Source organism: Dromiciops gliroides, chromosome 2 (assembly GCF_019393635.1).
Source record: "Dromiciops gliroides isolate mDroGli1 chromosome 2, mDroGli1.pri, whole genome shotgun sequence".
In the NCBI taxonomy this organism is placed as follows: Eukaryota; Metazoa; Chordata; class Mammalia; order Microbiotheria; family Microbiotheriidae; genus Dromiciops; species Dromiciops gliroides.
In genome coordinates, this window is record NC_057862.1 from 28,873,080 (window position 1) to 28,896,760 (window position 23,681).

The following is a 23,681-nucleotide window of genomic DNA, read 5'->3' on the forward strand; positions in this document are numbered from 1 at the left end:
GGTCACCTTATACTGAAGGGATATGACATGAAGATAGATAAAGATGCACCAACTTGAGGAGAAAAAGAATAATATCAAGGGATAGGAGCTAAAAAAAAAATAGTGATGTATGGGAATTTGGAAGGAAAAGAAAGAAAGACTCAATTTGCCCAAGGATTTTGGTTAGGCTTCCTTTGAGGAGATCAAACTGTAGCTGAAATCAAAAGCATTAGTAAAATTGTAATAAAAAATGATTGCTGAAGTATAGGAAGAATAATTCAGATCTGGCTCAGTAAAGTCCTCTTTAAGCTCCATTCACCTCAAAACTTGAAGTCTATTTATAGAATCAGTTTGAAGGCTACATTTATCATTTGTCTTTATCTTAGAAAGCTACATGTATCATTTTGTGGGTTAAATACATTGGGGGAACAGAAATGGCCACAGAAGAAAAAAGGGAATTTTATGTCAGATATCAGAGAGTTGGGGCAACCTTTTGAGATAATGTGGTAGAATGGAAATAGCATAGAGACTGAGGACTTGACTTCAAATATCAGCACTGTCACTTAATAACTATGTGACTTTAGGTGAGTCAACCTCCAGAGGCCTCTGTTTCTTCATTTATAAGAGGAAAGATTTGGATCAGCTGACCTTTGAAGTCTCATGGACCAATGATCCGCTAAGGCTTCTCTAAGTATAATCATCCCTGCTGAAACTATTTAGGATTCCATTTTTTAATGTTTTGTTTTTTGCTTTTCCCTTTTTCTTTTTCTCTAGAGGGATGTTGGCTGATAAGGGTTCCTTCCTTCAGAGATTTCCATGACTGTGGATGACTCATTAGCTTTCTGGGACAGGCCACCCCAACTCATTTTCCCCAAGAGACAACATCTCTATAATGCTGTCATTTAGTAAGGGACCGGGATGACCAACTAGGGATGGCCAAGCTCCTAAAAGTCATTTTAGAGTCTAAGGAAAGGAGGAAATCCAGGTGAAAGAAGAAGATGAAAATGGGTCAAGAAAGTGTAGGAAGGAAAGCCATAAGGATTTACTAAGCACCTAATATGGACCAGGTACTGTGCTAACTGCTTTACAAATCTATGAGGTGATCCTCACAGTGACCCTAGAAGGTAGCTGCTATTATTATCTCCATTTTACAGGTGAGGAAACTGTGGCAAACAGAGGTGAAATGACTTGTTAAGGGTCACACAGCTACTAAACTTCTGGGGCCAGATTTGAATTTTGGTCTTCAGGAGTTCAAACCTAGTGATCTGTCCACTGTAGTTCTTTACTGCCTTGAAATATGTGGGAGTCGAGAAAGCAGGGAACAAATTCATATAACACTCAAGAAAAAGCTATAGGGGAAGTTAGGTGGCACAGTGGATAGAGCACCAGCCCTGAAGTCAGGAGGACCTGAGTTCAAATCTGGCCTCAGACACTTAACACTTACTAGCTGTGTGACCCTGGGCAAGTCACTTAACCCCAATTTCCTCACCAAAAAGAAAAAAAAAAGCTATAAAACAGATGAAGCATTTATGAAGTGTTTATTATGTGTCGGGGACTTTGCTAAGCATTGGGAATGCAAATACAAGCAAAAAGAAAGATAATCTTTGTCCTCTGGGCATTTATAATCTAATATGGAAAGAAAACATAAAAAAGAGACAGAAAGTTGGAAGGGGAGGACACACAGCAGGTAATCTGTGGAATCATGAGTTGAAATGGGTTTGAAATGAGTGATATAGATTTAGTATTACCTATGGTAGAATGTAAATACCCTGATAACAGTAACCAACTATATCAATATGAATAAAGATATAAAAAATTCTGTATACCTAGTGACTGATACAATATGTGACTGTTTGAATGAATGAATACATTAATATATTCAAAAGCATATATTAAGTCCTTCATCTGTCAGGCACAGTGATGCTCACTGGAGATAAAAAAGGAAAAAAAAAGTTATCCTTTGTCCTCAGGAAGCTTTCATGATAATGGAGGAGTCAACACATATAGGAGAGTAGTAGCCAAGGAAAGGCATTTTGATCTAGAAAGTCACAAGGATGGTTAGCACAGCCAATCAAAAAGCAATTAAGTTGTACAATGGATGGAATACAGGACTTGGGGAGGGGAAGACCCGAATTTCAAGCTTACCTCAAAGGTGTGTAACCCTGAAGAAATCATATAATGTCTCAGTCATAGTTTCCTTACTTGTAAAATACAGAGAGGAACAGCCCCTGTTTCCTATTGCAATTGTTGAGGATAGGATGAATTAATACACATAAAGCACTTTACATCATCTCCTTGAATGGCAGTGACAACTTAATGACTATTCTTAAAGAAAGACATAGTATAAAAAACAAATGTAAAAGGAGGTGAGGGAGAGGGTACACAGGCAGCAACAAGACATAATGATGGCTGGAGAGTAACAATATTCTAGGTTTGGGGCTGACCTAGATATGGTGAATGCTGGCCAGTGTGAAGTCCAGGATCACAGGGTAGTAAGTGTTTAATAATCGCTTATTAAGGGCAATGAATGAATGTGATACTATAGGTAAAAACCTACCACATTTACCCATTTAGTAGCTACAATCATGAATGAAACTAGCCTATATGCTAGGGAGCATGTTTTTTGAAGGATTTGAGCGCCAACCTAATACCAAGGGAAAAGGCAGTCAATATTAGCAGGTGCCAAGATACTGAGAAAAACAGTTAGAAAGGGTGATAGGGAAATATGGAATAATGTTTTTCATTAGAGAACAAACTGTCTTTCTCATAAATGCATTTCAAAAGGATTTTCAAGACTAAAGTTTTTTGTTTGCGTTTTTGGTTTTTGTTTGGTAAGACTAAAGTTTTAGTGATATGGACTTACATGAATAACTCTTTTAACCAGAATATGTTTCCCAATCATTTTAAAAAATAAAAAAAATTACTGGAATTATATATAAATCTTTCTATCATTTCATTTTTAGGATCACCACTACTTAAGACAGAGAGGGAATAATGGATTGCTGTAAGGTCAGAGAGTCAGTCAATTAAATACTTTGGCTTACATTCCCAAATAAGTGAATTACTTCATTACACCAAGAGATGAGTTCTGCCATTCACTCCTCAAACATTTTCTAATATCTCCTTAATTCCTTCTGATACCCCCATCCCATCATCTTTCCTACTCAAAATCAGATACTTGGGGCAGCTAGGTGGCACAGTGGATAAAGCACTGGCCTTGGATTCAGGAGCACCTGAGTTCAAATCCAGCCTCAGACACTTGACACTAGCTGTGTGACCCTGGGCAAGTCACTTAACCCTCACTGCCCTGCAAAAAACAAACAAACAAACAAACAAACAAACAAACAAAAACAAAATCAGATACTTTATTTTGTAGTATTATAGATTTAGGTCAGGAATAGACTTTACAGTTCATCTAATCATAAAGTCATATAGTGTTAGAAGTAACCTCAAAGGCTATATAGTTCTTTCCAGATGAGGAAGAAGATATCCCATGTCCTGAAAAAAATTATCCAAAGTCACACAGGAAATAATTGGAAATGCATGATTAGAACCCAAATTCTCTGCCTCTAAATCTAACGCTCTCTCTAGCCTATCACTTTGATTGAAGTTTCATCCCCAAATCACTGGCTTGATAGACAATAAACATGATCTAAAATTCCAAAGTTTTATGTGGATACTTTTGGAGGGGAAAAATGAAACTACTATATACTGGTTAAATATGTATTTTACTGCCATTTTTAAAGAATAGAAATAATTTTCATTATGATCTGTTTCCATATTTTATGGCTTTAATTAAATCTCATTCCTTCTCCTAACCCTGCAATAGAAGACAATATTAAAGACATTTTAGTCATTAAATTTGGGAATAATTTCATGACTTTCTGTACTTATAACACCAATGGACGGATAATGGTGTATAATATGCCTAAAATACGTTTTGAGAATTTTTCCAACAACTTAGCCCTGATGTGCCTTCTGTCCTACCCATACAACACAAGGAGCACTGACTGGCTGAAGACCTGAGTCAAACCACAATTAGAGTCTATTTGCCTTTATCTTCAAAGAACACAAGTGCTTACCAGTACCTGGCATTCCACAGAATAACACAAAGAAAACTCCATGGAGCATCCCCTTAGAGGGGCTTCTAGATGCTTGGCCTTAATTTAGATATACATTTTGCATCTGTGATCCAATTAGTGGCCACAAAACCCAAGATTTGGCAGTGGGCCCAGTGCTGATAAATTCCTGGAAAACCCAAAAGCAGGCCACTTTTTTTTTCTGTGTAAAAGCATACTCAGTTTATTTTCTATTCCCTATTCTACCTTTTTACAAAAGGAATCAATGTCCTGGCATCTCTTCAAATCTAGTCATGTCCTTTATTCCTAGGGATAAAGAGGCTGCTGGTATTGTTTCAAATGTATGTCAATGAATATTTAGAAAACAAAACATCAGCTAACCTTCTTATGGAAAAAAATACCTTTTTATTTTCACTTATTTAGATGTTTATCCAAACATTTGTTTTTTGTTTCTTTATTTATTCATTTACTTATTTGTTCATTCATCTATCTAGCCATAAAATTTCTCTAAAATAGATTTTTATTTGTGTCTTGAGAGCTATTATTATATTTTATGCCTAGGATTATTTTTGTTGATAATTCAAGGATCTGTGATTTCATCTCCTTGGGAAGTGCTGGGGTAGCTAGCTTGAATTGAGTAGGAATTGAGTAGGAAAATGAAATCTAGGAAAGGGAAGCTGCTCTTCTAATCCAGAACTAGTGGCCATATTTAAAGATGATGCTGAGACAACCATATAATGAATCCATATCTAGATTAGTTAGCTTTTCTCCTTTCATGTAGTTATGAACATTATGATTCCTATATCTCTATGGAGCTTCAATAAATCTAATGGTCTGCTACTATTTATCTACTTACCCCTGTGCCAGAAGGTTCCTGATTCTTGGCCATGGCACTCAGGTCTTGTGCACAGTTTGTGGGGCTTAGGGGGCTACCCTTTTGTCAAAGTGCACTAGGCTTCCGTATCTTTCAACATATTTATCTCAATGAAATCCTACAGACATTTGTTGAGTACCACCTATGTTAGGAATTGGGGATGCAAAAAATAAAAAAAATAAAATAAAATAAGTTCCCTGTCCTCAAAGAGCACTTATATTCAGGGAAAACTTGGATTTGGGAAATTACAATTATAAGGTAAATAAAAATAACTTTTTATCCCTGGTGAATGGGGGAATCCCAATATGCCTCCTGTGAGAGGTGACATTGAACCAGATCTTAAAAAGCAGTTTGAAATACTAAGAGGAGAAAGGGAGGTAGAAGTGTATCCTAGGCGTAGAGGATAGGCTGGGCAAATGCAGCAAGACCAAAGCTGTAATGATGTGTACAAGGAACAATGAGTAGATCAGTTTGGATGGAATGTAAAGGGTAGTGGGGGCAGAGAAATAAGCTTGGAACTGTATGTTAGAGCCTATATATGAAAAGACACTAAGATTATGTAACAATTGGAATGATGCCACCTGCTGGAGACACTGCAAGATGCTCCGCCATGAGGAGAAGGCATCTGAGAGCAAGACATGCGGCTCTTTGGCATCAGGAAGTCATGTTTGTTTGTGGGAAGAAACGGGGGTGAGGCTGGTGCTCTCTCTCTCTCTTTTGTCAGGACTCTGGTTGAGAGTGGAGCTAGGAATGCTCTCTCGCTCTCTTTAATAGATGCCCTTTCTCTCTTTACCAAATTCTTATTCTGCTTAATAAGTGCTTAAAAGTCTAACTCTTGCTAAAGCTTATGATTTATTGGCGACCACTCATTAGATATTTTAGACAGACTAGCTAGAATTTTAGTCCCTTACAATTATACAAAAGTGGAAATGGATAGGATCTGTGATTTCATTCATATGGAAAACTCTCAGAAAAGAAATTCTTCTTACCCATGTAGTTCAATACCTTCTCTGTAACTTAGTCTTAGACAGATACTTAGAAACCACTGAGAGTTCAAGTGACTTGCCCAGGGCACCCAATAGTATTTCAAAGGAAAAGCTTGAACTCTCTAGCCATTACTCTATTTTGCCATAATAAAAGATATACTCATAATAAATTCAAAGAAATTTTAGGAAGCACTAACAACTAGGAGGAATAATAAGGGCCCCCTTTTATGACTAAGCTGTGCCTTGAAAGGCTTTAGAGGCATCCAGAGAAAGAGGTGAGAAGGGAGAACATTCCAGGCATGGGAAACAACCAGTCCAAAAGCATGCAGGTGGGAAATGTGATATCATATAAGCAAGTAGGTAAGTTTGGCTGGCATAAAAAAAGTATTGTGAGGATGGAAGTAATTGGCAATGTGTGATCAGTCTGGAAAGAAAGGTTGGAGCAAGATTGTGAAGGAATTTTAATGCCATACAGAATGTGAGAATTGGAATTGCACCCCCTACTGGAGAGATACTGTAGGAAAGCTCTGCCATGAGGAGAAGGCGTGTGAGGACAAGCCATGTGGCCTTGGCATCAGGAAATGATGTTTGCTTGTGGGTACTGTTGATCAAAGTTGCCAGCCAATTATGTCCACCACTGGATCAGCAAAGATGGGAAGTTTTAGGGAAAGAGATAACAAGTTCCATTTTGGACAAGTTGAATTTGAGATGGCTATGGGACATTCAGTGAAAAGGGGAAACAGGAAATTGGAGGAGCAGAACCAGAATTTTGCAGTCATCTACAGAGAGATGAGAGTCCAAATCATGTCAGCTAAATCCCAAGAATAGGAAAGTTGACTATTTACCCTCACTGCTTTTTGATAAACTTCTCTGCTAAACTCAAAGAACAAGTCATTTCACCCACTGCTACTGGCAGTCCCAGCAAGCAAACAATTTCTTAGCTAGCTTTTCCTCTTAAACAGGTTATGAGTTACCTATCTCTCTGAGCTTCTTTTTATAACTGACCCCTGAGGGAGAGAGTTGTGGCCAGGAGTTATAAAAACCCAACACTCATATGATCACACCTGTGAGGCTCCAAGTCCTAACTTCACCTTTAAACTTTGATTTTATTGGGTTTTGTTTTGTTTTAGTGGCACGAGAGGGCTTAAAAATATCACAGGATAACATGATTGCAGACATGAAAGAGGCCTCAGAGGCCATCCATTCCAACAAGCACCTGAACAAGATCAACCCCATCCTCCCTCCCACACACACATACTCAGTAATCTTGAAAAACATTTGTCCAATCTCAGCTTGAATATTTCCAAGGATGGAGAAGTCACATGCTTGCAAGGCAGCCTCTTCAACCTGGAAACAGCTCTAAATATTAGGGTCTTGCTCTTGTTGTTTTCCCATATATCCAGAGGAAGTTTTGCACTGTATCTTTCACTCATATTCCTAGTTCTGCACTCTGGAGCCAATCAGAGCAAATCGAATTGCTGTTCCATGGGATACTCAAATACTTAATGATGGGTTCCATGTACTCTTAAAATCTCATTGTTGCCCCAGTAAACATCCCCAATTCTATCCATTCAAACTTCTGTGGCATGATTTTAATAACTTCACTATATAATCTGCCTATTCTTTTTCAATGTCTTGCCTAAAACAGGGTACCCAGAACTAGATAGTACGTCTCTATTGTCTACATAAATTGTAAAAGTGGTCACCTTTATGCTTTTCACAAAGGAACCCTCCATCACCACTACACTTTGCAAAAGAGTAAGGGAAATCTTTGGTGTCAAAACTAGAATTTAAATGAAGGTTTTCTGTCTTCAAATTCTGTGTACATTCCATGAAATCACAAGGTTTCTAAACTTCTCAGGTCCTATTGTCCTCTTTTCAAACTGGATTTAGTCTCAAATCCAACTTTACAACACAATAGTGGCAAAGGACATCTGATAAGTTTATTGGAATAGGTCCCATGTTCATCAATGCAAGCACCCTTTGAAACAAGTGTTAGGGGGCATTCAAAAAATCAGTGAATTTATCTATCAGTAATTGATCTATTGGTATTTGCCAGGCATTGTTCAAAGAGCTAAGCAAACAAATAGAACATGAAACAGTCCTTTCTCGAAAGGAGCACACAGTACATTCTGCTAGGAAGAGCAGAAATGTAATATTTGGCCAGTACAAGTTGGATCTTGGTTCTCAGAACCAAATTGAATGGACTCATCATGGTGTAATACTGAGGGTGTGACCCTGGGTAAATCATTTAACCTGGTTGGCTGTTGGTTTTCTCACCTGCAAAATTAGGCATTTGTACTCAATGACCTTGTAGGTGGCTTCTAGTTCTAAATATGTCATCCTATGTACTCCCACATGTATTTTCCTGAGTAAGCAATGATCCTCCAGAGGTACTTATGTTTCTCTTTATGATTTCAGCCTCCCTTTTTCTGTTTACCCATCAGCCCATTCTGTTCAGCCTAACTTCAGGCCTCCTGTGACTGCAAGCCATTTTCCATGAATTCTATTCTTCATGGCATGCTGATAACTCTCATTAGGGTAAATAATAACATTTATATAGAGACATTAATGGCAGATCCCATTTCTAAGTAGTCAACAACTAAAACTCTCCTGGGACCATAAGGAAGATGTGTCAGAGCCCCCTTTGTCTCTAAGCTGAGACACAGACTATAGTGGAAACATTGACATCATCACAGTATTCTTCTAAGGATGTTTGTGTACAGAGAATTACTAATATGAGCTCTGCTGATTAACGGAAACATTATAGACATACGTAAACTCCTTTTTATAAAATTGGACAAATCCTCAAAGTGCTACACACTTGGCCATGCTTACTACAAAATTGTGCTTCCATAAAAGGTCAGTCTGGGTTTAGGGAATGAAACTCCACTTTCCACCAGACCAGTGATTTCAAAGGTGTGGAGAACTCCAAAGGAAGAATCCCATAGCCCAATGCTCTTTAACTTTTAGTCCTAGAACTAGGACTAGGGGTTTCTGATCCATTTGTTTTAATCATGTACTCTTGGGGCAGCTAGGCAGCACAGTGGATAAAGCACCGGCCCTGGATTCAGGAGGATCTGAGTTCAAATCTGCCCTCAAACACTTGACACTTCCTAGCTGTGTAACCCTGGGCAAGTCACTTAACCCTCATTGCCCCACCCACACAAAAAAATCACAAATCCCTTATCAATCTGGCATGTCTCTGAATAATGTTTTAAAATACACAAAACAAATCATATAAGATTTAAAGGACTCCAATTATATTAAATATAGTTCAGAACATTTAAAACAAAAACATGTTCCCAGACCCCCTGTTAAGAATCCTTCTAGAGTATTACCTAGGAAACTGAGACTGTATGGGTCTTGGCCAAGGTTACATAGTAAGTATGTGTAAGAGGGATTTTTTTTTTGCCCTGATTCACAATGTGGTATAGAAATCAAGTTATTCCCACAATGAGGGGGAACTATCCAGAAAGCAATTTATTTGAAAAGGTTTTTAGTGTCATATATGCTCAATCTGGGACAACAGTATATGTGACAATTTTTTTTTTTAAGTAAGGCGATCTCTTACTTTACTAAAAGTACTTAATGTCCCAAACAAAAGTGATAATTCACTGTAAAATGTTATTGTTGAACTACATCTAGCATATATAGCTAGTTTGGACATCACAGATTAAGAGGATGAATAACTAGCTGTTAGGATTAAAGATAAGAAGGGCCAGGACAGAAAGAGGACCTCAAATCATGGCATATAGGCATAAGATAATGGAAATCCATAATGTGATGTAGCTGAAACAGTAGCGGTTATAAAGCAAGAGGCCAAGGGTTTGATTTCTAGCTCCACCACTTGCCATTCCTACAACATTGGGTGAAGCACTTAAACTTTCTGGGGCCTCAGGTTCCCCATTTATAAAAATAAATATGCATGAAGTATCACCTCTATGGCCCAGAAACAAAGTTTACACAAACCACACTAAATCATTGGTCTTCTCAAAAACCAAAGTCTTTGGTCTGTGTTTCTCTTCTGGAAATTACCAAGAGGCATCTTTATTTGGGCTCATCATGTCTGGGTCACAGGGAGGATAATAATTTTAGGTTCTCTGTAAGCAACTGAGGGCTCATGAACAATTCCATAACTAGTCAAGACACATCTTCTTCCTTTTTTGGTTATCCCTACCTCTCTAGGGACATATAGAGAGCTTGAGACCTACAATTTTCTACTGTAGAAATGGGCCTTCATTATCCCAAAGGGAAAGTGCATAAGGTTGCTAAATTGTCAGGGAACTTAATGCTCAGCTAAGTTCTACTTCCCTAGTAGGCTGATACAATTTACCAATCAATCAATTTACAGAGCAGTATGGATTTATTAGGTACTTAGTATGTCCTTGGGACTATACTAAGCACTGGGGATATGAAGAAAGTCAAAGAGCTCAGGATTTAATAAATAGTAGAGACAGCATGAAAACAACTATGTATAATCTATAGTACTGAACTCAGGTAGGGCATCTATGAACAACACCCAAAAAGGAAAGCACATGGATTTGAGATTCCATTGCCTACCTCCTCAAATCCTGCATGGTCCATAGTCTACAGTATCAGTGAAGGACAAAAATCGAGGTTTACTCCTCCTCTGTCACATGACATTGCTGTTGGTTCTTATTCTAGTATACAAAAGAATTCATCTGTCAACTTGCTTTATTAGTATCCCTGATTGTACAGGTGGTTAGTGGTAAGAATATTTCAACAAAAATTAAAGTCCACTCACCCTGATCATCATGACAGCACAGCGGATGTCATGGATCGAGTCATAGACCTTTTTGGAGGCATCCACAAACTGGCTGTCATCAAACTGGTGCATGGCATTTGTGCTGAGGGCTTCCAGGGCGACGTTGACCTGGAGCACAAACTCTGGGATTGCTGATGAAAGAAACACAAGATGGGAGGAAGAGTTAATCCCTGTGGTTTTATGGCAAAACAATGCAAGCTCTTTGAAATTATTCAATCTTCACTAAAGAATACTTAAGATATTTAAAACTTGAATTTATCTGGAAAAAAGCCACACACTAGCACACACACACATATATGTATGTATATATATATATATATATATATATATAGTTATGTATAGTTATATATAGTTATATATGTTTGTACAACACATATACAGATATAGCCACATCTACTTATTTAGATGTGTATATAACTATACATAGTTATATGCACATACTTGCGTTATATGTATGTAATATAATAATATATAGATCTCTCTGTATATATATATGCGTGTAATATTTATATGTGTATATGTGTATCCATATATGTACATATATGCATATAATATAAAGAGAGAGAGAGAGACAGAGAGGCAGAAAGAGAGAGACAGAGGGACAGAGAGAGACAGAGTGAACAATAGATGGTACAGTAAATAGAATGATAGAATTGGAGTCAGGAAAACTCATCTTCCTGAATTCAAATCTGACCTCAGACACATACCAGCTGTGTGACCCTAGGCAAGTCATTTAACCCTGCTTGAATTAGTTTGTCCATCTGTAAAATGACCAAGAGAAGAAACGGGCAAACCAGTTCAGTATCTTTGCAAAGAAAACCCCAAATGGTGTCATGAAAAACATCTCAACAACAACAAAAATGTATATATGTATATAGATATTTTATACACATATGTGTTACTATGTATATGTATTTTAAAACCTATTTTCATAGGAAAGAGAGACAGTAAAACATAAGAGATAGAATACTGAACAAGTAGTAGACAAAAACTGGATTCCAATCCTGCTCGACATATCTGGGCTAGGTAACCCTGGAAAGTCATTTAACCTCTGCAAGTTATGGACTACTAATGTCAAAGATCCTAGAAATAACAGATGAGGGGCAGCTAGGTGGCGCAGTGGATAGAGCACAGGCCCTGGAGTCAGGAGTATCTGAGTTTAAATCCGGCCTCAGACACTTAACACTTACTAGCTGTGTGACCCTGGGCAAGTCACTTAACCCCAACTGCCTCACTAAAAGCAAGCAAACAAACAAACAAACAAAAAACCAGATGAACTATTTTCACTTGAAATCTTGCTTGGCCAGACAAAGGCTACTTAAATGAGAGAGGGATTCTGGCAGGAACCTAAAGGGAGCCATTTGCCCATATGTCATACAGCACAATGTCTGTATATACTCCCAGTGTATGCACACCCCTGTGGCCCCTTCTGCACTATGCATCCCTTCATAACACACTGAGGAGATGATCATTGAATACCTGTCATGTGGCCTACAGTGAGCTAGGCCCTGTGGAGAATTCAAAGAAATAAAACACTTGAACTCACACATGTCACAAGTTAGGTAGAAACATATGCATATTACTGGATTTTGAGTCAAGAAGATCTGAGGATAAATCCTTCTTCAAGGAAGACTTATTGGCTAGGTTACCTTGGGCAAGTAACTTAACCTCTCTCAGGCTTGGCTTTCTGAACTATAAAATGGTGGTGATGATACCATCTACCTTAGAGGGTTTTTGGGAAGATAAAAGAAGAGAAAAGATAAAGACTTGACAAATCCTTTTAAAAAACTATATAAATTCTTATTATTATCATCATAATCTATTTGTTGGAAGCATTTTGGTGCAATAGTATTCGTTTTGAAGCCAAAGGGCTTAGGTTCAAATGACTCCTTGTAAATTTACTTGCTATGTGACCTCTGCTAAGTCACTCATTGTCTCATGCTCAAGCTATCCCTAAGATTCTGTTTTTAGCTGGTTTGTGGTATGTGTTGTTGAGGCACGAGGGGCATTGTCTGGGATATTACAGCCCTGAATTTTAGGAGGAAAACAGCATTTTTGAATGACTGCTTTGCTTAGTAGAAGGGAAAAAAAAATACAAGGAGAGGTCAGTCAGTGGAGAAAGGAAGTGTTGAATTGGGTTATGGAAAGAAATACCAGGATCTCTAAGGTAGAAGAAAACTGGATTTAAACACTACATCTGCCACTCAAGAGCTGTGTGATATTTGGTAAGTCATTTAACTACTTTAAGACTGAGTTTCCATATCAGTAAAATAACAATCATAATAACTATTCCCATTATCTCAGAGGGCTATGGTAATGGTTAAATAAGATAGATATGCATATCATTTAATGTAAAATCTGAAAAACATAATAAGGTATTGAAAGTGTACTACAAACACATACATTAATGGTTTTTTTTTCCTATTTCAATTCCTTTCTTTCTCACCACTAGTGAGAAAGTTATATTATTAATAAATAGGGATGGCTTAGGGCCAAATAATTCCTTATCCAATGTTATCACAAAGAAAATACTTGAATTTTTAAATTGTAAACAAACAAGATAGCCAAGTAAAATCCTGACAAGGCAGGAAAGAGATTTTTTTTTAAAGGTTCCCACTCAGAATCTTCATAGGAAGTACATTTTAATTGGCTATTTTCAAGCTCTTTTCATTATACCATGGAATTACAGTCTAAAAATTTCTACATTATTGACATTATGTTTTGCTTCACTGAAAAGAAATCATTAATCTTGCAAACAATCTATCTAAACTGCTACATTGTTACATTTGGAAAAGGTTAGATTTAGACTCAGGACAATTGGTTTCAAGTTGAGGAACTTAACCTTGATAGCTGGGTGACCTTGGGTAACTCATCAATGTCTCTGAATGACCACATCCTGGTCGGTAAAAATGAGCACTTGTATTTCTTGTCTCATAGGGTTATTATGGGGATCAAGTGAAATAATGGATTTAAAGGGATCTGTAATCATAAAGTTCTTTGTAAAATATAATTATTCACATCAACATCAGTATGTGCTATTTCAGTGAACCACTAACATTATTTCCTGTTCCCAAATTCATCGTCATTAATTCACACAAATGAATGAGGCACATTTAATGTGTATGAATGTGATATGCACACACATTTTTGCATATATACATAGTTATATACACATATGACTTGTAGGATAATCATACATACATATACATATGCACACACATCTATCTATGCCTTATCATTACCTTGGTCTTTTTAGTGACTTTATGTATTAATAAATAGAAATCCATGCACTTGTAAAAACAATGTTCATTTTTTAAAGTATTTATTTTATTGTGAACTTAAATGAAAAACATGTCCATAATACAATAGAATAGTAATAGAGAATAATTCCTCCCCTCCCTCCTTCCTGAGAAGGTAAACAATCTGATATGGGCCACACATGTGTGACCATGTAAAACATCACCATACTTATCACTTTGTATAATCAAACAGTCATAAAAATGTAAGAATGTAGGGGCAGCTAGGTGGCGCAGTGGATAGAGCACCACCGGCCCTGGAGTCAGGAGTACCTGAGTCCAAATCCTGCCTCAGACACTTAACACTTACTAGCTGTGTGACCTTAGGCAAGTCACTTAACCCCAATTGCCTCACTAAAAACAAACAAACAAAAACAAACAAACAAAAAAAAATGTAAGAATGTGAAAAAATAGCATGCTTCAGTCTGTTTCATCAATATCAGTTCTTTCTTTGGAAGTGGATAGTATGTTTCATCAATAGTCTTTTGAGATTGTCTAGGATCATTGTGTTGTTGAGAATAGTCAAATCATTCACAGTTCTTCATCAAATGATATTGCTTGTGTATTCTCTTTCCAAACTTTTCTAAAGTAATCCTGCTTGTCATTTCTTATCGCACAATAATATTCCATCATCATCATATAGCATAGTTTGTTTAGCCATTCACCAACTGGTGGGCATTCCTTTGATTTCGAATTCTTAGCCACCACAATGTACATGAGATAAATTTATACATTAGAATATTTTAGTTTATATGTATGTACGAATGATTAATGCATATCTTGTTTACAATGATCAAAATCTAAGTAATATACAAATATAGATAAATGATAGAAAGATAGAAAATTCATGGATGCATTTGAATTATGTATACATGTGTTGTGTATTATCATATTGCTAGATCTATATCTACATATCTATACACACATATATACAGTAATAAAACCTTGCAAACCACCATCACCACCTTGACCACCATCTCCCATCATATGAAGATGAAAATAGCTCTCGACTCTGATGCCAAGCATCTTGGGAATAACAGTAATCCACACAGAATCAGACCTGTTTATAGTCTAGCCTCCAAAGTAGTTACCAAAGAGAGAAATTATTATGGAGAATGGGCCAATCTTCCTTAATACCACCAGAAATGACTCCAGGTCAACTGCCACCAATAGGCAGATAGACACAGGATCCCTGGGAATGGTGTCACCAACACACATGCCTCCTCCCTTGCCCTCACCCAGACTAAGATTGCCAATGCTCCTTGCAGCCCAGCCCCCACGGGCATTATCCAAGGAAGTGGCTCCTGTGTAGAATGCCCATTCTTTTCAATTGTCAGTCAACTTTCACACAGAGGATATGCTACCTGAAGTAACAGTGTACCCATAGGGGAAAATATGAGGTAGCATATGCCAGCCATGTTAAACCATCATGACTGCCTTAGCCAATATCTCTGCTCAGATACTGAAAGATATAACCAAGGACCATGGACGCATGAGCCTTGGGAGGAACACTGCTGCCAGTCTACATCCTTCAGCCTTCATCCATTTGGAGAGGAAGCCTGGCAACGGCTGCCACAGGTACTCAAACTATAGCTACCAAAGACTGAAAATGGGAAATTCTTACCACCAAGGTCCTTGGACACTATAAAATAGATCTACATCAGCAACTGATTTCAGTGGAAATAATTTTTAAAAAGAGGCAATCCCACATTCTTTCATGCTGTGCTCTAAGGACAATGGGAAATTAAAAAAGAAGTGTTCCCACCCTCTTTGATGCTGCATTCTAAGGACTATGGGACCTGTCCACCTGATTTATGGCTGAGGCCTTTCAAATGGGTCATCTCCCCATCAGAATGTTGCCTCTTTGAAAACAGAGACTGTCTAATGTTTCTTTTGCTATATACAGTGTTTACCACAGTATTGCTCACGTAATAAAGTGCTTAATAAATTCTATATTTATCCATCTGTTCACTCATATGTAGATAAATATACATACTTACACAAACACCTATAAATTAATGACAATTGCTCTTATACAAGTTCATGAAGGTTATTACCAGGGATTCCAGCATCATAGACTAAGGCCACCAGGGGACTTTAACTTTCACTTTGTCTAACCCTCTTGGTGCACATGAGGTCCACAGAAATTAAGTGAATTACAGATTGTCAGTGAGATAATAATGAGAAGAGTTTCAATGTGAATGGAGTTAAACTAACTTGAAATGAATGAAACATGAGAAGGGAAAGAAGAGGTCTAAACCCAGAGGCAACTAGGATACAGAGTAGAAAGTGTTAGACTTGGAGTTATAATGTCTTGGGTTCAAATCCTTCCTCAAATACTTCCTAGGTGTCTGACTTTTATGAAGTCCCTTAACCTCTCCAGAACTCAGTTTCTCCATATCTAAAATGGTGTGACTAATACCACAAGACCCACCGTGGCTATGGTGAGGATAAAGTGAGATTTTTATTTGTTTGTTTATGCAGTGCTCTGTGAACCTTAAATGCTAAATGTAATTTATAGTCATTATTATAGTGTACCAGGAACATTTGGCAAGACAGACATTTCAACTAATGGGGAAAGAATACTTCATTTAGAATGAGAGATACTGGGTTTGAGTTCTGGCTTGGGAACTAAACTGGAGACCTTGAGCAAGTCCCTGAAATGTGTAGGGAACTATGGAGTTTAGTAGCTAGAGAGAATGCCGGATTTGGATCAGGAAGAGCTGAGTTAAAATCCTTCCTTAGACCTTCACTAACTGTGTTTTGTGTTTTTTTTTTCTGGGCAAGTCACTTAAACTATGTCAATCTCAGTTTGCTAATGGGTAAAATGAGATGAATAAAAACACATAATTAATAGGTTTTGGCAAAGGCACAATGCTTTGCACATATTCCGGAATTATACAAATGATAGTTTATAGTTATGATAATAATAAAATTATTAAAATTTCTTACATTAAGAATCTAAGAGATTCTTCAGAACCTCCTACTTCAGAAGATGAGAACAATCTATAATAGACCAAGAGGATATGTACTCGAAATTATCCAGCCTGAGTCCATTAAAGGGGAAAAAATGTTTCATCAATGCTTTTTGATTTTTATGTCAGTTATTTCATGATATTCCCATTTACACTGTAATGAAGAAAAACATTCAAGACCAATATATGACAAATCACTGATTTTTGACAGCACATGCAACATTCTGGATCTATAGTCCCCCATCTTTTAATCAAAAGAAGAGATGCACTGTTACGGAGACAGTGTAAGTTGGTTAAACTGGTGATACTTTCCATACTCTGTGTGTGTGTGTGTGTGTGTTTGCTAGTGTCAATATCTATGACTTTATTGATATGGAAAGTTCCAACCAAATAATAATTATTCAATGCCTACCAGGCAGCAGAAACTAAGTGTTCTTGGTGGGGAAGGGAACTTTGCTATAACAATATAGATCAGCAACTACTCGACAACTAATGGCCTTGGAGCTATTAGGCACTGATAGTTTGTGAGCCTTGTCTAGGGTCACACAGTATATGAAAGAGGACAGGTTTGAACACAAGTCTTTCTGATGCTGAGGCTAACTTTCTATCTACTAAAATATACCTCCTGCATGACTACCAGCACACTGTGGGGATTGTAGTACCTTATTTTCATTTTAATGAGGAGGGAAACTAAGGCATAAAGATGAGAACTGATTTCTCTAAGCTAATGCACAAAATTTCAGCATCCTGATGATATTGGAAGTAGCAGAACTGGTGATTACAGATCCTCTGAACTTATTCTCCTCCCCTCACATAAAAAAAATTCTTTTATCGTACCACAAAAATTCCCTCCCTCCAAAACATTCCTTACAATTCCTTTTGAAATAGGGAGCATCTATACTTCTTTTTAGCTCTAAATCTATGACTGTATGATCTGATGAGGCAGTTGAAATTGAGACCATCCCCAAAGGCCAACGAAACGCAGCAAACAGAACTATCTATCTCTTCTAGTCAACATTTTCTTTCCTCCAAAAATGGTTTTGGCATTCAATTCCATACTAGTAAGCAAACTGCCTGCTATCAATATCTTTTGGCAACTTTGAGAGAAACCCCTAATTATGGCAAAGGGCTGTCATGGACAAGAACGTAAAAATACATTACAGTATTTTAAAGCAGATACAACTCTGCCTCCCCATGACTGCTGCTTGTCCTCATTTTAACTCCTCTGAGGTTTCTTTCAATAATAAACTAATATTAGCTCCAATTAAAATAGAGCCCTTTAGAAGCCAAAGCTTAATTTCTGGAGTGCAGATGGGAATGGCAACTTACTCCATTTTACCAACCTAAATAGGCGATTCTTAGCTGGGATGTAACACATTCGGCATTTCATTAACCTCCACAGCAAATATGGGTAAGCCTTCCCTGGATTGTGGAGCTGCCAGGAACAGAGGGGCTGTGGGCATTTTTGTTTCCTTTTCTTTTATGCTTTCAAGGAAAGACAGAATGAGGGTCATTTATTATCTGGTGATTGTTCACTGAGAAGAAATCACTAATTATCAAAAGTGTCTTAGCTCAGGAAAACACAGCATTCAATAGATGATAGAAGACCATTTAATGGGAATGATCCTAAAGGGGCTAAAACAAACCCATTAGAATCAATAGGGTATAGATCAGGAGTTCTTAACCTGAGGTTTATGGACCATAAAGTGTCAGTGCATAGATTTCAGGCAGAAATAAACTTGGATAGGGAATAACTGGATCTTTATTTTCACTAAATTCTAAATGAAATTTCACATTCCCTTCAATTGTTAAAAAAACATTACTCTGAGAAGGAGACCATAAGCTTTACTAGACTGCCACAAAAAGATTAAGAACTCTTGGTGTAGTAGATTAAAATGAATACATTTGCAGATAATAATAATACAGTAAATTTGCTAAGGACATATATGTATTAACTAATCCAATTTTCAACGACGTTTTTGGTAGGTGTCATTATTATCCCCATTTTACAAATAAGGGAACTAAGGCTTGTAGGGGCTAATGACTTGCCCAAGGTCACACAGCTATTGTAACTTCTTTTGTATATAATTTTTATAATTTTATAATTTTTTTTTCTTTTTTTGCAGGGCAATGAGGGTTAAGTAACTTGCCCAGGGTCACACAGCTAGTAAGTGTCAAGCGTCTGAGGCTGGATTTGAACTCAAGTCCTCCTGAAACTAGGGCCAGTGCTTTATCCACTTTGCCACCGAGCTGTCCCCTATATATATATTTATTATTGTAACTTCTTAATGTTGTTTCTATTTTCTTTGCAAGAGCAAAATGATCTTTACATTGAAGATAACAGAACAAAATAACTAAAAGGGAGTAGATATCCTGAGTAAGTAAGGAAATAGTACCTCCTAATGAAATTGAGTCATCTGGCCCATATGAACTTAATCCTTAGGTCCTGTAGAATCTGCCAGATATATTTGAAATACCAGGGAATGCTGAAAATGCAACACGAGATTGGGGAAGAGGAAATGTCTCATTTAGAAAAAAAAAAGCTGGTGATCAGAGCATTCTAGGACAGGAATTTTCACTAAAATTCCCAGAAGAATTCTAAAAGATTTGATTAAAGAGATAGATGATGGGCAAATATTTGGAAATAGGACTGATAAGTGCAAAGAGAAAGCATGAACAGAGGGACATTATTTATTTTTTTAACAGAATAAACAAAGTCATAGAACAGAATAATGATGGGCATATAATTTGCCAAGTTTTTAGCATATCTTTTGATAAATTATTCTTTGGGAAAAGACAGAGATATGGATTAGATGATAACATAATTCACATGCATGGATAGACCCAGAAGTCATAATGGTTTGATTTCAATTTGACAGGAGGCCTCCAGTGGAGTACCATGGGAATGTGTTATAGTTAACTTTATTTTTAACCTGTGATTTAAAAAGGCATAGAGAATATTTTCATGAAATTTGCAGATGGCACAAAGTTGGAACACCTTGAATTACAGAGTCAAACACCAACAGAATCTTGACAGGCTAGGGCATTGGGCTGTTTTGAATAAGATGGAATTCAATAAGAAGAAATGTAAAATCATCCACATGGGTGAACCTCACAATGATTAGATGCATGAGGCATAGAAAGATGGTAGTTCTTCTGAAAATGATTTGGATGCTTTTATGGCCTTCAAACTTAACCTGAGTGAATCAGTGATGTGATATGACAGCAAAAACCATAATGTTAACTTGGGCTGCCTTCAGTGGAACAGAACCTCCAGGAAGAGTAGGTGTTCCATTCATTCTTCTATGCCCTCAATTATACCTCATCTGCAGGACTGTGTACAATTGTGGGTGCCATGAGTTAATAAGGACATTAATAACCTTGAGGATGTCCAGAGAATAGCAAACAGGTGAAGGGCCTGGAATCTATGATATATGAGAAAGAGATAAGGAAATAGATATTTTTACCTAGAAATAATAAAGATTCAGAGGGAACATGGTAATTGTTTTCAAGTCATTTAATGGCTGACATGTGGAAGAGGATAGAAGAATTAGCCTGGTTCTTTTTGTCCCCTGAAGATAAAACCAGGAGCAAAGTGTGGGTGCTGAAAAGAGGAAAATTTAAGCTTGATAGGTGAAGGGAGAGGGAGGGTATTATCAGGAAGAAAAAACAAGTTGGTAGTAGACAAAACTGTACTAAACTTTGAAAAAAGGTATTGCCAGGGGGGCAGCTAGGCGGAACAGTGGATAAAGCACTGACCCTCGATTTAGGAGTACCTAAGTTCAAATCCAGCCTCAGACACTTGACATTTACTAACTGTGTGACCCTGGGCAAGTCACTTAACCTTCATTGCCCCACCAAAAAAAAAGTATTACTGGGAGTATTTTCTATGAGCTTATAGCCTCCTATAAGAGGAGACTGTCACAATGGCCTCAAAATTATTAGATATAATCTCATATTTTTCATACCTAGATTTTACAAGCTACAGGTTCCCTTGAGGGAAGACTTTCATGGTGGTCTCAAGACCACCAGGCCCAAACTTATAAGTGTAACTTGAAATAATTTGAAAAACAAGCAAACAGAATGAAATTGGAAAAAAAATTAAATGTCCAATAAAAAGGAAACATTTAGGTAAACTAATAGATTGTTATATTAGTCTAAAAGCTTGCTATAATAAGACCAAGACATTTGAAGAATACAAATAAAAATTCTGGAAAGAAATTTATGGAATAACACAGGCAGACATTTTTTAAAGTAGTAGTTAAACCAGAACAATGGAATACATGTGAACTAAGACCACACAGAAGAGAAAATTAATTTGAAAGGATGGACAAAAAATTCCTTGTTGGGGGAAAACGGAACCAAAAGAAGTTCCAATAACATGTTATGTAGTGAAATTAATTAGTAAATGAAAATTTTTAAATGATGGTTTTGGTTTTTCAGGTTGATATTTAACATTGAAGGGGGAAAACATTTAATTATGAAGGGAGGAATTGTATAGAATGCAAGAAGTATAATGGAAATATTGTAGTGCTTGAACTGAGATCTAGAATAAATATGACTGAAATACAATAGTTATATATCTATCATACATCTATTAATAGAATCAGAGAATTTAAGTATTAGGTAGAGATTTTAATTGGCATATAACTCCACACAAATCCAATAACGAAAGCATAGCCAACAGTTCATCATCTAGTTTTTGCTTAAAAACCACAAGTGACAGAAAATTCACTACTTGCTGAGGCATTTAAGCTGTCCCATTCCATTTAGGAATGGCCCTAATTATAAAGTAGTTTTGTTTTTATTTTTTCCTGTTGTGACTGCCAAACTTTTAAGAATTGTTCTTGATTCTCATTTCTCAAGCCAAAAAAACTGAGTATAATCTCTCTGTCAGAAAAGCAGCCTGCAGAGTGAACAGAATGCCACCTCAGACACTAACTAGCTGTTTAATCCTGGGTAAGTCACTTGACCTCCATGTGATGCCTTTCCCCCTCAGTAAAATGAGAAATTTAGACAAGTTGATCCCCAAGGTATCACTAATCTCCAAATCCAATTAAATTTAAAATCTATATTTCAAAAGCCCTTTGTCAAATACTATTTTTATTTCATTATAGTCAGAAAAAAAGATGTAATTAATATTTCCACATTTCTGCATTTATTTGTGAGGTCTTGTGCTCATTAGAGCACAAGTATGGTCAATTGTTACGAAGTTACAAGAGACAATGGAAATGTAGATATACTCCTTTGTATTCCTATTCAATATTCCCCAGAAGTTGATCATATCTAATTTTTTTATAAAATTCTATTCATCTAAATTATTTTTTGTTTATTTATGTTTAGTTACATCTAATTGTTAGAGATAGTAAAATGGAGTCTCTTACTATTGTAGTTTTACTATTGCATCCTGTAACACTTGACTTTTCCTTCATTAATTTATATCCTATGCCAATTTGGTGCATTTTTGTTTACTACAGATTCATTGTCTACAACAACTTTTAGCAAAATTTCATTTCCCCTTTTAATTAGACCTTTTTTGTTTGTTTTTCTTCAGTCTAAGACTATTATTAAGATCTTCAACTTAACATAATAGATACTGTTCCATCCCCTTATGTCAGCTTGTGTATATTTCTATTTCAAGTGTGTTTCTTGTAAATAACATATTATTAGATTCTGGTTTTCAATCCACTCTTCTATTTTCTTCCGTTTTATGGGTGAGTTCATGTTATTCACATTTACAATTATGATGGCCAACTGTGTATTTCCTTCCATACAATTTTTTTTTAAATCTTTATCCTTCTCTCCTTTTTTTTAACCATCTCTCCAGTCTTTTTATTTTTTTTTACTTCTGACCACTGCCTTCCTTAATCCACCTACCTCCTTATCACACTACCCTTTTAACCCCTTGTTATCCTATTTCTTTTTTAGGTGAGATGCATTTCTGTACTGATTTTCTTTGTACTCCTCTCATCATTCCCTCCAAACTCTGCTTTGCTTACCCCATTTTCACAAGATAATTTCATTCCTTCTTCACCTCCATTTCCCCTTCTTCTAGATCATTCCTCTCTCATTTTTCTATTCTTGTTTTGAAATTATCACAATGTAATAGAATAATTCTTTTGCTCTAAGTAGACTCCCATTAACAGCTGTACAATGAAAAATGAATTATTTGACCTTGCCTAGCTCTTTATGATTTCTCACTAATGTTTATATTTTTATGTTTCTCTTGAGTCTCTTTTAAATGTCAATTTTCTATTCATCTGTGATCTTTTCTTCAGGACTGCTTAAAAGTTCTCTATTTCATTAAATATCCATGTGTGTGTTTTTTTCTATAAGATTATACTCAATTTTGCTACATATACCTGCTACATATAATCCTCGCTCCTTTGTCTTAAAAACATCATATTCTAAACACTCTGTTCCTTTATCTTGTATAATTCTAACTAGGTCTCCACATTATTTATATCAATTCTTTCTGGCTGTCTTCAGAATGTTTTCCTTCACTTGGAAATTCAAGATGTTGGTTATAATATTCCTGAGGATTTTCAATTTTTTTTTCAGAAAGTGACTAGTAAATTCATTCAATTTCTATTTTTATCACTGATTCTAAGAGGTCTGATCAGATTTTCTTTACAATTATTTGGACATATGATGCCTAGGTTCTTATTTTGACATTATTGTTCATTGTTTTCTAGTAGTTCAA

General features: G+C 36.5%; 1 protein-coding gene across 2 annotated transcripts in view; it reads right to left on the minus strand.

The window, feature by feature from the left end:
• The window catches only part of CTNNA3 (catenin alpha 3), a 2,043,451-nt gene that overhangs the window by 421,668 nt on the left and 1,598,102 nt on the right, over positions 1–23,681 (minus strand). For both annotated transcript variants that reach the window (XM_043982624.1, XM_043982622.1), the window contains exon 13: positions 10,687–10,838. In XM_043982624.1, the coding sequence (XP_043838559.1) occupies positions 10,687–10,838 (152 nt within the window). The remainder of the gene's footprint in view (positions 1–10,686; positions 10,839–23,681) is intronic.